At 43.4% G+C, this 15862-nt stretch overlaps 1 protein-coding gene across 1 annotated transcript in view; it reads right to left on the reverse strand.

Moving 5' to 3' along the window:
* Positions 1–536: 536 nt before the first annotated feature.
* The window catches only part of LOC147659482 (hepatic lectin-like), a 42050-nt gene continuing 26724 nt past the window's right edge, over positions 537–15862 (reverse strand). The window contains exons 3-6 of the mRNA XM_086951722.1: positions 13447–13569; positions 9472–9623; positions 7254–7363; positions 537–714 (exon numbers count right to left, since the gene is read on the reverse strand). Of these exons, the coding sequence (XP_086807848.1) occupies positions 537–714; positions 7254–7363; positions 9472–9623; positions 13447–13569 (563 nt within the window). The remainder of the gene's footprint in view (positions 715–7253; positions 7364–9471; positions 9624–13446; positions 13570–15862) is intronic.

Genomic DNA, 15862 nt, shown 5'->3' on the forward strand with positions numbered 1-15862 from the left:
TTTTCAGTCTCAAGGACTGTGAAATTATTGCCTATGAGGCCCTAGTCCATCCACTCTAGCTATCTATTAAGAATGCCACGCCAAAGATAACACCCTTTCTTGTACTGCACTGTTTTGAATAATACTTCTTGAAGAACATCTTCTAATCATAAATGTTTCAAATTATTTAACTTACTTGAAATGGGCCTTTTCTTTCAACTCCCACCCCTCTTCTTCATAGTTTACACTATCACTGGGTCTGGCCTTTAAAAGTATTTTCTTTTTTATTTTAAACATGTTTTCATCTATTTACCATTCATTGCATTAACGGTTTCTAAAAAAGCAAAATTCTAATGAAAATATTCTAGAGATCTAGTTAAATGAAATCTTTTTCATATACATGGGAATTAGGCGTCACTTATATTCAGATTTTGACAAAGCACCCCTGTTGCCCCATGAGAATTGTGCAATCAGTCGCTGTAAGTAAATGTGAGCTATTGATTTTTTAAAACAAAAAAGGGCTAAATTAAAAGTGACCCATTGTCTGGGTCGGTATTTCACGGGGTGAAATCCATCTTCCTGTCCTCCGCCTCTTTTTCGCAAATGAATTTGTTCTTCTTTTCACATCTGGCATCATTCCAGCGACTTGAAGCTCCTTCGCAATGTTTTGTAGAGCCCACTGTGGCGCAATCCTCTGCATTTCCAGCGTTATCGGGTTGAGTACAGCTCCAAAATCTAGAAAAAAAAATAAGGATCAAAAAATGTGTTCCTAATTTTCGAAAATGTTTGTATATCTGCCTGACAGCCAGTGGTACCCTTTTCATCGACCTCAGAAGGATGAAGGGCTGAGTGAACCCAATGTGATGCAAACCTGTGGTCGTGAGGCAAAACCCAGGTTTCTGTAGGGAATGCATTAGACGTCCACTGACCCCCCAGACTGGACCACCTCTGACCAGGGCTTGAGATGAAGAGGGCTTGGCATCTACTGAGTACAAAAGATTATTTTTTTCAAGAAGTGCACACTCCTGATTTAGATAAGTCAGTCTTATTCTTTCTGTTGCCTGATTCGTTTGAGGGTTTTGCTGCCCCCACAGTATTGCCACAGGAAACACTTGCACCCTCATAAGCCCGCCATGTTATGTTATCTGGTACCTGCTATCGGATTCGTGTAATGGGTTTTGCTGTTCTGTTTTATGTGTCGTCTTCTATTGTGTTGCATTGCATTGCGTTACACTTTTCGACCACGCTTAGGACGTCATGTTATTATAGGGTTTACACACCTCTAGGATGTCTCAGAGTGTGGAATTTGGAAAGGACTGACCAGGAGAGAGAGAGAGAGAGGAAGAAGGTAAAATGGAGGAAATCAAGAAAGGAGCCCTGTTGATAGAGTGATCTTCCTCACAACGTCACTATAACACTACACAGAGCACTGAGGAAAGCCTGAAGAAATTGTTCGGCTCAGACACGTCCATCACCACAGAACTCTATTCCCCCCCCCCGTTCCTCTCATTTGACTTTTTTTCCCAACCCCCCTCTTGTTGTTCTTCTCTTCCTGCAGCCCTCCCTCCTCTGCTCATACCTGCCTTGACTTTGACTGCCCACCTCCTGCTCCTTCTGACCAGAACTCTATGGTTCTCTTGTTCCATTTCTTTTCTTGCCTTCTGCATGGAAGCAAATCTCCTCAATTTTGGCTTCCTTCTGGGTGAATCTTCTCCCATGGTCTTATCAAGCTATATAAAGCCAGGAAGATTCTTTGCAGCTGTACTGTACCGCCAGCAACTGCCTGTCCCATATTGCTCTAGGCTACTGAGGAGGAGGGCTCAGGGAGTCCAGCAAAGCCAGGGTGGTGCGTTGAATCCCACAGCGTGGAAAGCCTCTGAGCTGTGCCCAAGCCAAGGGTGTACCTGAGGCTGGGCCTCTTCTCTTGATTCCATTTTCTGGAGGTGCTATTGCATTATTGATCTGCTATTGCTTGTTTGATCTGCCCCCAGCACCCGAGATGGCAATACATAAAGCCCCGGTTACCACTAAGTGGAATGTTGGAGTGGATGGAACTTTTCCACATAACATGGGCGCCCGCTAAATGAAAAAGATGCCAGGGATCAAGAACGGTGCCCCTTATATTACAACCGTGAAGCCCTGCTTTTGATACCAGCCCAATAAGTGCTACTATGTCTACTCAACTTGCTTTGCACTTTTGCCCTGAGTTTCCCCAAACTAACACTATTGCCCACCCAATTGTTCTTTGGACAGAGACACGCCAAACTCCCCATTTCGCACCACTACCCTTTAGAAAATCATCAATCTCGAGTAGATTATGGGCCAAGTGGTGTGGGAGGGCCTTGGGGGGATTCACTTTTGGGTAAGGACTCTAGAGCCACAGCAGGTCAGCCATCCACCCAGCCCCTTAGTGCTGGTGTTAATAACCCGGCTAGTATTACCAGTAGCACTACGCCATTTGATGCCCCACTGGGTAATTCAATTCGAGGGTTGGGGAACACGAGGGGTCAACCCATAGAAGACGGGTGTTACAATGATGTCACCATTAATTTACCACCTGACCGCTGTTCTAATTTTATTTACGATATTTTTATTGCGCATACAAATACCCGAAGGTGTCTCGGCGCATGTGGAGGCCAGAGGGACCGAACCGCAAGCTCACTGGTTGAACAACCATGTCTTTAGGAGCCTACGGAAGCTCATCAGATTGGGGGCAGTTTTGATAGGGAGTGGCAAAAGGTTCCAAAGCTTGGGCGCAGCAACCAGGAAACGTCTGTCTCCCCAGGTTGCTGTTCTTGTGCGAGGTACCGGCAGGAGGCAGGTGTTGGCAGATCTCAGCTGCCTTTTAGGGGTGTACAACTGAAATGCTTCGGTCAGAAACTTGGGTCCAACGCCTTGCACTGCCTTATAGGCAATGCAGAGGGCCTTGAATTTAATGCGGCCCTCTACTCTTAGCCAATGCAGATGACGAATGGCGGGAGTAGTAGGCTGGCGGCGGGGGATTCTAGCAGCCCCATTCTGTATGGACTGCAACTTAGATAAAACGAGTTTCTGAGAGTTAAGAAAGAGGGCATTCCCGTAGTCAATTTTAGAAAACACTAGGGTAGAGACCAGGGTCTTCCCAGCTGAGGTAGGGAGGTAAGGCAGCAATTTCCTAATTTTCTTTAAAATAAAGAACGCAGATGACACAACTTTGTTGACGTGAAGGTTAAATGACAGCTTGCTGTCAAAAATAACTCCCAGGTTTCTAGCCTTTTCAATTGGGACAGGTGGAGAGCCCAGCTGGTTGGGCCACCAGATGGAGGACCATTCCGGGGACAGTTTGCCGAAGGTCATGACCTCGGTTTTGTCTGAGTTAAGCCTCAGACAATTGGAGGACATCCAGGTACTGACAGCGAGCATGGCCCTTTGGAAATTAGCTGCCACCACTGGGCCGTCCTTATGGATCGCCTAAACCAGTTGGGTGTCGTTTGCGTAAGATGTAAGTCGCAACCCATGGGCCTTTATTACCCTCGCTAAGTCCGCTACATAGATATTAAATAGCGTAGGACTTAGCGAAGAACCCTGTGGGACTCCACATGGGAGTGCAGAGACAGGAGAGTAGAAATTACCCAACTTCACTGTCTGGGTGCGGTTGGCCAGAAAGGATGAAATAAGATCTCTAGCCATGCCGTTTATCCCCAGGGCTGTGACAATGTTGTGGTAATGAAGAACGTCCCTAGCCTGTCTCCGCATATCACCAAGTCCCCGGACCAGTTAAAGAACAAAGTCCTCCACTGGCTACAGGCCACGTGTATATTTCTGGTCTCTAAAGTTGGTCATATTCTGTTTCATTAAGGCAACAGTGGTCCCTTACAAATAATAATGCTTAATCAAGACGAAGTCGTTGCTATATTTGAAAGTGACATGCCCAGCCGTAGAATGTGTTAAACGGATCGAAACGCCGTCGACAACTATGAGCACCTTACACACATGGAATGATTTTAAGCATGGGCGAATTTTGCGAATTTGCGATCTGCGAATTTGCGGATTTGCGATCCGCAAAATTCGCGAATTTGTGTGAATTTGCGGATTTTTGTTTTTTTGCGCGTTCGCGGGGTTTTTTGCGTGTTTGCAGGGTTTTTTGCGTGTTCGCGGGGATTTTTGCGTCTTCGCGAGCCGCTTGCATAACGAAGTTACCCATGCAGTCGTTTATGGGAGAGGGAGAGAGAGATAGATAGATAGATAGATAGATAGATAGATAGATAGATAGAAAGATAGATAGATAGAGAGAGAAAGAGAGGGAAAGAGAGAGGGAGAGAGAGAGAACGAGAGAAAGAAAGAGAGGCCGGATCTCTGAAGGGCCAGATTCCCGAGTTGCCCCTACAGAACATACAGCTTTTTATTTTTAGCAAAATGCATATGAAAATTGTGCTGTAAAGGTCTCTTTTAGTTTAACCCCTCCTGACAACTCAAAATGGGCGTATTTGCCATCCTCTCCCTTCTTCCTGTTTTTTATATCTGTAAGTGCTTCCTGATGAGGTTTAATTCCTTGGACAGGTGCCTCCTTGCCTACTTGTAACTATTCTCTGACCCTGCTTCAAGGGTCAGAGCAGGGTCAGAGAATAGTTGCAAGTAGGCAACGAGGCGCCAGGAAGCAATTAGCAGCAGGTGTCCATGTTGAAGTTAATTTGTTTGTAACCCTTTTGTAAAAGGTTACAAAGAAATTAGGTTCAACTTTTGCACCTGCTGCTGTAACCCTTGCTTGGCTGAAAATTCGTCCCCGCTGATTCGCTGAAAAAATCCGCAAATTCGCCCACGAAACGGATTTTACGCCTACCCTTAAATGATTTATTTGCCCTTTAAAAGTGTGAAGGTGTCAATATTGTTCTGTTTTATAATCAAAACTGTGCGATTAACAAGTTTACAGAACATTAAGCTCTTGCCTAAGCCCTTTTGTTTGTTCCCTGTCCTGATCATTCTTGTGTGGTTGACTGGGTACGGGCTTGTGCCCTGTCTTGTATATTGTGTGTTATTCATGTTTTACATTGACTGAAAAGTAAATACCAAGACCTCTGCCCGGCTGGGCATGTCACTTTCAAATATAGCAACAACTTTGTCTATATTTATTGATTAAGCATTATTATTTGTAAGGTACCACTGTTGCCCTAATAATATTGACTCCCAAGGTCCCTTGCCGACTTCTTTGGGTTCCCTTGTTGTTTTCAAAAAGGTCACATTCTGTTGGCACAAAGGACAGGGTGGATTGGCCCATCTAAGAAGTCCTTTAAGGGAAATTGGGTTATTATAATTTAAATATTCTAATGTCTGCTGGCGAGATGTCCTACTATGTCCCAGGGACCACTACCTGCCGTTAAAAAATCAAACGAAAACGTTTCACTTTTTTCTTTTTTAAATGCATCCCATTTTACTTTAAGGAAAATGGTCTGCATTTAAAAAAACGACTGCTTTATTTAAAAGCAGTCTCAGACATTGTGGTCTGCTGAGCCCAGCAGGCCACTATACCTGGGAGGGCTGGCATTCCCAATGGGGTTGCAAATTGTGAGAGGCTCATTAATATTCATGAGCCTCTCAATTTGCAACCCCATTTGGAATCGCTAACAGTGTGTTACACACGGTTGTACATCCAAAATAGTGCCTCGCATATTGTGAGTCGCAAAAAACTTGCAATTTGCGAGGCGCTCTTTTGGGCGTCATACATCTGGCCCGAAATGCTTTTGAATAGCCTGTTATATATGGAGTGTGATTCAAACTAGAAAAAGCATATCTAGTTACACGTAATCTTTGCCTATTTTAGATGGTTCTCCCATTAATGCTGTGCATAGTTTGTTTTCTTATTGTGGTAGTCTGTCTGAGAGCTATTTGCGGATGATTTTTCTTAGCTGAGCTGTTTATCATTATTCTATGATCTCTACCCCTTCTTTGTAAACTGTTGTTATTTGTGTTGCTGGAGTAATTCTATGCTGGGGAAGCCGCTTGGGTGCTATTTGTAGGTAACATTCTTTAGCTGAGCAGTCTACTCCTATTGCATGATCACTCCTCTGTCTTTTTAAGATTTTTTAACTTCTATTGTTGTAGCAATTTTATACTGTCTGTTCTTTTATGGTCCAATGAGATTGTGAAGAATAAAGATTTTGACTCGAATCGCGTGGAAGAAATTGGCTTATCTCGTTGATTTATCTGTCTGCCAGGCCCCTGTTTTATTATGACTCTGCTCTACTTGTTTCCTCTATTTTGTTCTCTTCTTCTCAGCCATTCCCACTCTTCTCTGCTATTGACCATCTTCTTTCCTCTATCCTTATCCGTCCTCAATTTCCCTTGCACATTTTTTCCTGAGCTTTGTCTTTTTGTGAAAAGTCTTTCGCAAGGATACAAAGCTCCACTTCTTCTCTTCCCTTCGTCATCTGCCACTTACAGTTCACGCCTTCATTCCATTGACAATCTGATTTAGGTACAATCTCCTGAATGCAGCCAAATTCAGGAATTGAACCTGGGAGTAAATTGTGCACTCCAGGGTTTTAGTACAACCTGTTGAAATCTGATTAGGTGAAAGGGCCCTTGTGCCCTTTGGTGACCGTAGGATGGGAAATAACCTACTCTATTAGTACATCATCCTCAATTCCAATTGGCTCAATTAATCAAAATGGGCCCCTAATAGTACATCAGGTGAATACCACCCCATTTGCAGTCAGAATTCTCTGGTTGTTTACAGGGTGCAGTCAGAATATAGAGACAAGCCCAAATTGTGGCTCAATAGTATGTGATCCTTAGACTTCTTTCTATTTTTCTTCTTCCATCTGTGAAATTACATCTCTGACCTCTTGATTTTGCTCAGCCATCTCCTAATTGGATAAGATTTCCCATGTTTTCTATCACACAGTTTGTCTAAAACTATGAATTCTAGCTTCCGAGTTTAACACATTTATAAATCTGATGTATTCTTTTGTTCCTTCCATACTACCTTTCTTCACAACATCAATTTTGACAAATGTACTGATACAAGAATGAGTCATATGATAGCTGATTGGATGTTTGAGTTCAAGGATAAATGACTGAGCATGTAAGATGGGTTATTGCTCGCACAAACTCACCAAGGACTGAAGACGCCCATTTAGAAATAAACGAGACCTACAGGCCTTGCTTATGCTTATTACCCTTAGGTAACACGTCGCTGTTCTAGATTCTGTTGTTTGGTAAGTGAAATAAGGTACAAATAGAAAACTATAATATACAGAACTATAAATTATGTACTTTTTGCTTGAAAGGTGACTTACGCTTCGGATTGTAAACTGCGACCGTTCACCCACTTCCAGGCACCTTCTTTATCCCTGTCCGTCAGGCCAATCCAGAGGATATCCAGCTTTGTCGTGTTTGAGATGAAGAGCTGTAGGAGAGCAAAGTGAACAGGTTCTGTAAAAGATCACAAATCCCAGAGTACTTGTGGTATTTGTGACCTGTCTCAGACCCAGGTTGCCACTTGTGATGCTAAGCAACTCAGAGATACAACAGAGTTGGGTGAGTGCAAAGATTCTGAAAATTTACTGACCAAAACCCTTTGTATGGTAAAATGGCTGCTGGGAGTAACAGGTCTCTTGACTTGTGGTGCGGCAACCACTCTCACTAGGATGCACTTAAATTCAATTTCTTTATGATTTGAGATCCATCAAAACACTGTTGGCGCCTGCAGGCCTGTAACCACCGCCACCTCTATCAGACTGTGCCACAATGTCAAAGCAGAGTAGTGAGCACTGCTTGCATAGGTGCAGCATATTTTGTACTTTTTTTATCCTGTCTTCAATCCTAGATTTGCTAACATCGTTCCCTCTCTCCCTGCACCATCTCCATACATCTCCATACATCTCCATACATTGCCATACATCTTTGTATGAGAAGAGGTTTGCACAGCTGTCAGCTGTAATGTACTTGTGTACTGAGTGAGGGTTGCCTGGACCATTAGAACTTGTGCTGAACAAATGTTGCTGTGGCAAAGGTTTGCTACTCATTGTGCTACAACATCTGTGTTTGTGTGTAGTTTACACTTATGCTGACTTGATGTACTTTTCCCGTGTGTAAGAGAAATTTACATTGCTTCTTCCTTTGCCATACATGTTTAGAACATGAGTGTACGTATACTGCTGGTGTCTGTGAGGGAACAGTTCAGTGTATGTATCAGAAGCTTGCACAGTTGCAGCATCCAGTGCTGGGCCTATGAGCGGCTGAAGCCTGCACTGTTACTACTGCTTTGTTAGTTCCTGTGAGAGGGGAGCTTTCACTGATGCTTCATGTACGCTGCATATCTCTGTACAGGGATAAGGCATTTCTTCTACTGTCTATGGAAGCCCCTCCTACTGTTGCGTGTCCTGCACCTGCTCTGTTTGTGCAGGCAGCTTACCCTACTGCTCTTAAAGTTGAGGCTGTAAACTTGCATGGCCGCTGCCTGCCTCCAACGTACCTGTTGTGTGTGCTTCTGTGCATGTGTGTGCATGTGTGACAGCATTTCCAGCAACCTATGTTGCTGTACATATTGTGCTGAGCAATGCATGTGTGAGTTTTATGCTCCATTGTTCTGCCAATGCTGTCCCTGTTCTGTGTGGGAGGAGCATGCATGCTCTCTGTTGCTGGTGGTGTATGTGATGTATGTAAGCATGGAGGTCTGGGTGCTGCTAATGTACCTCTTGTGTATAACATAGCTGACTCCAGTAAGGTACCTATTCTGTTACTTCGAGGAAAGCGTCTTCTACAGCCGCTTGTGCTGAAACCATTCTGTGTGTGAATGAAGCATTAACAGCTGCTGTGTGTGTGCGGGTGCCTGTGTGTGTCAACTTTACAATCCTGCTTTCATTTCATCTGTATGAGTGAAACATGCCCTGCAGCCATCTCTGATGCACCTGTATTGCGCGATGGAAGCTTGCACTGTTGTTACAGGTTTGGAACTGCTCTGCTTTTCTGTGAGAGAAGAGTGAGCTGTTGGTGCAGTACTTGATCTTTGTGTGGGAGGGAGGCTTGCACTACTGTTCACTGTTCTATGTTTTCTTGTATTTGTGTCTCTTTAAAGAACTTTTCAATGCTACTGAACAAACCTTTGTTCTGTTGCTGCCCTGACTGTACCTGTTCAGTGTTTACTGGTGGAGATCATGTCTTCACTACACAAAGCTGGTACCATTGGCTCAGGCAATGGTTCTTTTACATATTTTCTCACCCAAAACTTTGCCTCAATTAGCTCTGACTGCTAATAGTCTTGAGCAAGGTCTTCTATTTTACAGTGTGTGTGAGGGTGTGTGTGTATGTGTATGTATATAGCTACAAAGATAGACAAAGAGGCTGGTAGAGAAACATATAGAATGGCAACTGATCTATAGATTGATATTCATTAAAACTAATTTTGAAATACAAGGTCTCAATACTGTAGACGACAACACTTCCGAAGCAGAAATATACCATGGAAGATGCTTTTGAGCAATCACAACAAAGCATTACCCAAACTTAACTCACCTGCTCCATGTGGTCATTGATGATAACCAGGTCTGCCTGACTTGTCAGACATTTTGATCTGCTTTCGTCCCATGTGAGGGTGTTTTCAGAAAAGAAATAGCATTTTCCATTATACAACCGCCAATCTGTGGGGCAGACCTGGTAGAAGAACTCTGAAAGACAAAGGTACACTGAGAACAACCAACAACAATACTTCTCTTGGATCAGAAGTGAAGCCTCAGGGTGCTCAAACCACATTCTCTTGTAGTTGGCGGTGTCCCTAGGGCCCTGAGCTTAAGCATAGCAGCTTATAACTTCATCATCTACTGCCCTGAATGTATATTTGCGCAGTTACTCTTTACAGTGGCCCCACATGTTCAGCAACCTGTTCCAGCGTAAGTGGGTTAGCTTTTTAAGGACTGGTTCTAATCATTATACCTTCTCACATAGCCAAAGCTACCAGCTCCTTTCGCTAAGTATTCAGGAAAAATACCATTAACAACTTCCATCAGCTGGACCTCACCCACACCTCCCAAAAGCTTGTGCCCTTTAAAAATAGAACTCCTCTAATCTCCAACAACAATGTGCATCAACTAGCAAAACCCTGGCTCAAAAACATGAATTTGGGCTTATTCATAAAGCATCTTGCACTCAATGCCAAGTCACTGTGATATACCCAGGACCTCACCCACAAGGAACACATTTCCAGGAATCAAAAAGTGTCTACTGTCATCTTTTTCTTCTAATCTAAACAAAGAGAAATGTTTCCTTTCAGAAGGTGACTTCAGAACTATTGGTCAAGCTCTCGCCTTCTGGTGTCTGGGTGGTGGCAACAATCTGCTCCACAGACTCCCACATTGCCACCAAGAGCATTCTTCACATCCAAACACTCTTTATCAAGAGGCTTAAGAAAAAAGACCATTGATCATCCCACCTGCATGAAAAATCTTCCTAAGAAGCTCACACTACCCAGTGCATCTTAGCACATCATACTCAGAACACCAGCAGTCTGGAGTCTAAAATATAAAACTGAAAATCCAAGCAAGGGCCAATTTCATCCTGGCACATAGGATCTGTAATGATCCCAGCATCCAACAGGACTATCGAAAGGAGTTCCTTGGAAAGTTTACAGTTATCTGACGGCTGTATGCTTTGCTCCAAATACTTGTGTCCGGCCTCTGTTTCTTGTCTCAATCCGTGAGCCTTTCCCACTCCATCACAGACCATTTAGCCTCAATTGCAGCTCTGTAGAATGGGGCACAATTTTCTTGTACAATATTACGTAATTTGTCATGCAGCAAAAAAATGCACGTGGTTAGTGTGCCGTGTATTGAAGCCTTATTTGGTATTTTTATTTGTAATGGGATTTACAGAGCACCACATTCACTTAAAGGTGTATTTGATCTATTGGATGCAGAAGAACACTCAGACTAGCACTGTTACTCCTGACCAATATTAACATTATAAAAGCTTTTCTGAAACAGCATTGGGTATTTCATGAATTCCTTTTCAAACCTACCTAAAATAAGCATTGGCATAGGTGGTGAGGCCTAACTCATGGGGGGGTGGTCAGGACTAACTCATGGGAGGTGTTTGGAAGTTTGTAAAGAGATGCAATTTAACACAAACATTGGCATAGCCAACAGGTCTCCCCTTTGGGACCTTATAAGTGTTTAGATATCCAGTGCAATATTCTTGGTGCAACAACATCAAGTGTTGCATGGCTAAACACTTATAAAGTCCCAAAGGCGAGACCTATTGGCTATGCCAATGCTTATTAAGCTTAGTTTTAGCATTTCTTTTCTTGGTCCTCTCGTTTTTGAGAATTTATTACTTTACCCCTCCTCCTTTGCAAATATCTTCTTTAATTAGTTATAGAGATTGCCATTTGCTGATTTCGAACTTGGATAACAGCAGAACGATAGGGACACCCTGGGATTTGCAGTTAATGCAGCTGTGTCTTGATATATGTGCACAGGCGAGCTAAAGTAAGTCCAATACAACAACCTTCTGGCGTGGTGCTGAACTCTAGGGGTGTCTTGTGGCAAGGATACATCGAAGGTGTAAGACGGTCAATCACTTGTCCTAGTGGCTCATGGTTGACACTTAACACCTTTGTTAGTGAATTGCCCCTCTAAGAAAGAGCTAACATGGACAGGGTGATGTGTCCTGCTGAAACAAACTACAGAGTAACGAGCAACATGTGCAAATAATCATGGCTACAGACCAAGAACATTAAAATCAGGACTCCTCGTCATAGGATAGAGAGCGGCGCACAGTTAGAAGGCTTGTGCAGTCCTGAGACTGCGACCGGCCGTGCGTGCTCGGAATCATGAGGGAACAGGTGCTCATGTTGAGACCTGCTCTGCTCTGCAGCTGCGTTAGTTCTTATACATGTTGATTAACTTTCTATATCAAATGGCCTTGGCTAAATCAACTTCCAATTAAGAGATCTTGTGACACTAGAATCCATTTCACTTATACGAAAGCTCCAACAGTTCATACTCTGCAATGATCTTGAAGGCTTTTTCACCTTCCACGTTTGCTGAGACCTTTAGCGGTACAGTGATATCTTCACTCAGATAAATGCAGCATTCCTGCTTCACTAAGTGCTGTGCTATGTTTATTTGTACTGAATATGTTTACTTTTTTTGCATACTCTCCCTTCTCATCTATGTTTCTCTATCTCTCGCTCTCCTTCCCTCCTCATGTTCCCTTTTCTCTCGCCTGTCTCAAACATCTCTGTTAACTGACCCAAACTTAACTTCCATGTTACGATATCCTACTACTCTGGATTCATTCGGTCTCTGTTCTTTGCCTAGTACTTGAGACGTTGCCTTTAAGCAAAGGCATCAGTGTCATACACCCCACTTTTAAAAAACAGTACTCACATGCATCGTTTGCGTGAAGTCGTGTGCACCTTTTACAGTGTCATAATATTTGTTGAAGTTTGGCAATGGTTTTGTCCTTGCTGCTTTGAAGCTGCTTTTACTACACATCGCTGTTACTGCATAGAAAAAAGTTTTACACTTTACCAAAGTGGTGAGTGCGCTCTGTGATCAGAGCTGAAGCAGCTCTTGGCTGTGAAGTCGAGCCGTGATAAGGAGGTTGCAGCTGCAGAAGATGATTTCATTAGTGTGAAATGAATAATCGTGTGTGCAGTTCTAGGTTGCAACGGCAATATGGTTTTCATTATATTCCCTGAAATTCAGGTATGTTGCATATTGTGTTTCCAAGTATTGTCATTCTGATCGCACCCAGTAGAGTAGACCAAACAACTCCCCCTATTTCAGAAAAATAGACTACAGTCATTAGGACACACATCTTAGACCAGCATGTCCACCACTTTTTTTGTATAACCAGAAAAGCTGAGTTAGTTGCTTGTGCTCTTGTTGATTGTTGATATCTGTTTGATCTTCCCACTGTTACAGTCAGGAAATGCTGCAGTAGAGAGGGGCGAGGGGAAGTGAGCCTGGCAGAGTGGTGAACGCGCGAGGGGCAGGGGGAGTGAGCGCGGCAGCGTGGTGAACGTGCGAGGGGAGGTGAGTGCAGCAGAGTGGTGAACACGCTATTTAGAGTAAGATGGCGTCGGACTGTCCACAGTCGTATGAACACGCACATACTGTCTGCTTTGGACAGATGGCGAGACAGCCATCTTTGTCCATGCAGAAGCGTGCATGTAAGCCCACGGTTGAATTGATTCCAAAAGGTCCTCTCCATGGTGAGGGCAGCACATACGCTGTTTTGCCAGGCGAGACCTAAAAACTTTTGGATTGTTGTTCAATATTTACGGAATATGTGCAATAAAAAATAACAAGTGAAAAAAAAAATAATAACAAGTGGCCAATTTTATAAAGAAGGTTCGTTATTGGAGAGTCCCTATGATGTTCTCTTGCTCATTCCATATGGATCTGGCATTAGACATTTCCAGGCCTGCTTGTGCCTCTCATCTGCATGTAGCACAGTAGAAATACCTGTCCAAGCTAGAGTACTTACGTCCACAATCTATACCAGAAGTTCTCTCTTTGCACCTGATGTACTTCATTGCCAGGCTGAGATTGCTCTCCAGTTGTGACAACTTTTCATGGGTACTCTGGGCTCTGGCAGTAACTAATGAATCTAAGAAGATTGGAGAAAGGAGTAAGAGTGACTTGAACAAAAGTTTATTTAAAAGGATATGACTTCACGTCAAATAATCTCTGATACATAACAAGCATTTGCAATGCAATAGGTCTCGCATTCACACAATTTTGAGCTATTGGCTTTGTAAATGACATTGCCTTTGATGTTTTGCGGTTTAAAACATAAATACAAGGCATGAAGAGAAGTGTGGCTCACTGGTTAGAGAAGGCATACCCTGAAGCTGAGGTCAGACCCGGGACCAGGGTTCAATTCCCGACGCGGCAGGGTCTTGAGCTCAAATGTCCATGGACTCGATAATTCTCGCTTCGGTGCCTGACCGAATCATGGGTTCACACTCTGCAACTCTGGGCATTAAGCTTTCTTAATCTCCACAATGCCCCCCCCCGCGGCGGGATGCCTGGCTTTCACCTTGGGGATGCCCAGCACGGGTGATCTCACAGGGAAAAACCAGGACGGGTTCCCAAGGCAAGCGCCGAGATGCCCAAGGGTAATAATCGAGCACTATATAAGAACACACATACACACATACATACATACATACATACAATACTAATAGCTTAAAAAATGAAGTGAACATCATCATCTATACCAACAGAAAGGGCGCTTTAGATATATTGGGTCAAAGAGCAAACACCCATCGCTAGGTCTGTGAGACTTAAAAAGTCGATTTGTGTCTTGCAGATGTGCACATTGTGATGTTAGGACATACACTGAAGGGGCTCGTGCACGTATGTATGAGATGTTGGACATAAACAAAAGCTACAGATATAACTACATGCACATTGCTGCATCATTTACTTATGGAAGGGGTGGGGGAGTGGTGCAAAGCTTTACAATGGTGTGGCAGCGATGGCCTTGCTGAAAAAGACCCCATTCACCAAACACAAACGGCATCTGCTGTGACATCCTGCATGCAGAGACATGCATTGGTGTGTGTGTCTACTTCCTCTTTTATATACGTTTTATAATGCAGTTTTGCAGCCTGTCCGTTCCTGTAATTAACAGGTGTTATTACTCAACTTAAGAATACTCTGAGAGCCGAAAGAAGGGACTTTTTAGAAACTGCATATTACCTTTGAAGTTGGGATGTAACCATTTCATAAATGCAAGAATATCAATAAAAAAGATCTTCTTAAAACTGCACTCGATTTACCAACCTCGGAAAAATGGAAGGTTCAGTTGGCCTTGCTAGAATAGTAGCCCGTGACCTGCAGGTCGCAGCAGATTTCATTGCCAGCTTGACTCAATGACCCTTCTTGAGGACTCTATGTGCGGGTGTACAGTGGTTTATTTAGCTTGCTTGAGATCAAGAATCTCACCTAACCTAGATCCCTTGCCCTCTCTCTTGCTCGATTAGTTAGATAGATAGACAGACATAAAGACAGACAGACAGATAGATAGACACACACACATGTATATTGCACCTTCATTAAAAGAAAAGGACTGGCATAGCCAATAGGTCTCACCTTTGGGACCTGCTGCATAACTAAATACTTATAAGGTCCCAAAGGCGAGACCTATTGGCTATGCAAATGCAAATTGGGTTAAAATTCACTTTCAGGCCATTCAGTTATTCGTGCGACTGTTCTTTGACTCCCACAAGTCAATCATAAACTCCCACCGCTATTATTTCACTCATCCAATCACTACTTCAAAGACTCACTCATTCATTTACTCACACAATATTAATGAAGGTCACTACGCGTTGTAATATCGAATAAGGATTAACTACACAAACACACACACACACACAGACAAACACATAGCTGCGTGCAACACTTGGTTAGAAGAACTACTTCTTTTACAGACAGAACATGTCAACTCACAGAGTAAAAGGGATTCTCGCAGAGACGACCAGAACACGGAGCTCAGGCAGCGTTAAATAGTGCCGGTCTCTGCAGTGCTGCACACTGACAGTGAAGTTATGGCAAAAGACTAACAGTGGCAGGTTCATCCTAATTAGTAATCGATCAATCCATAAATAAAGAAGTGGCGCAGGAATGCGGGGCTTTTCTCATGAGCCCATAAGCAGGGACCGCCGAACACCAAGGCTGCCTGATCTTGATGCCACATTGTGCCCCCCTTCACTTGCCATTTAACTCTCTCTTGTGCCTTTGTTTTCATCCCTGTTTTCTTCCTTCTTCGCAGTTTTCCTTTATGTTTTTTATTCATCCTGTCTTACCTTTCGCACTCTAGCTGAGGGTCAAAGTCCGATCATGAAAAAAAAAGACCCGGGCTCCAAAGCGAAGTGTTAGTGCCCATCCAATTA

This window comes from Lissotriton vulgaris, unplaced genomic scaffold (assembly GCF_964263255.1).
Source record: "Lissotriton vulgaris unplaced genomic scaffold, aLisVul1.2 SCAFFOLD_5212, whole genome shotgun sequence".
NCBI classification, from domain to species: Eukaryota; Metazoa; Chordata; class Amphibia; order Caudata; family Salamandridae; genus Lissotriton; species Lissotriton vulgaris.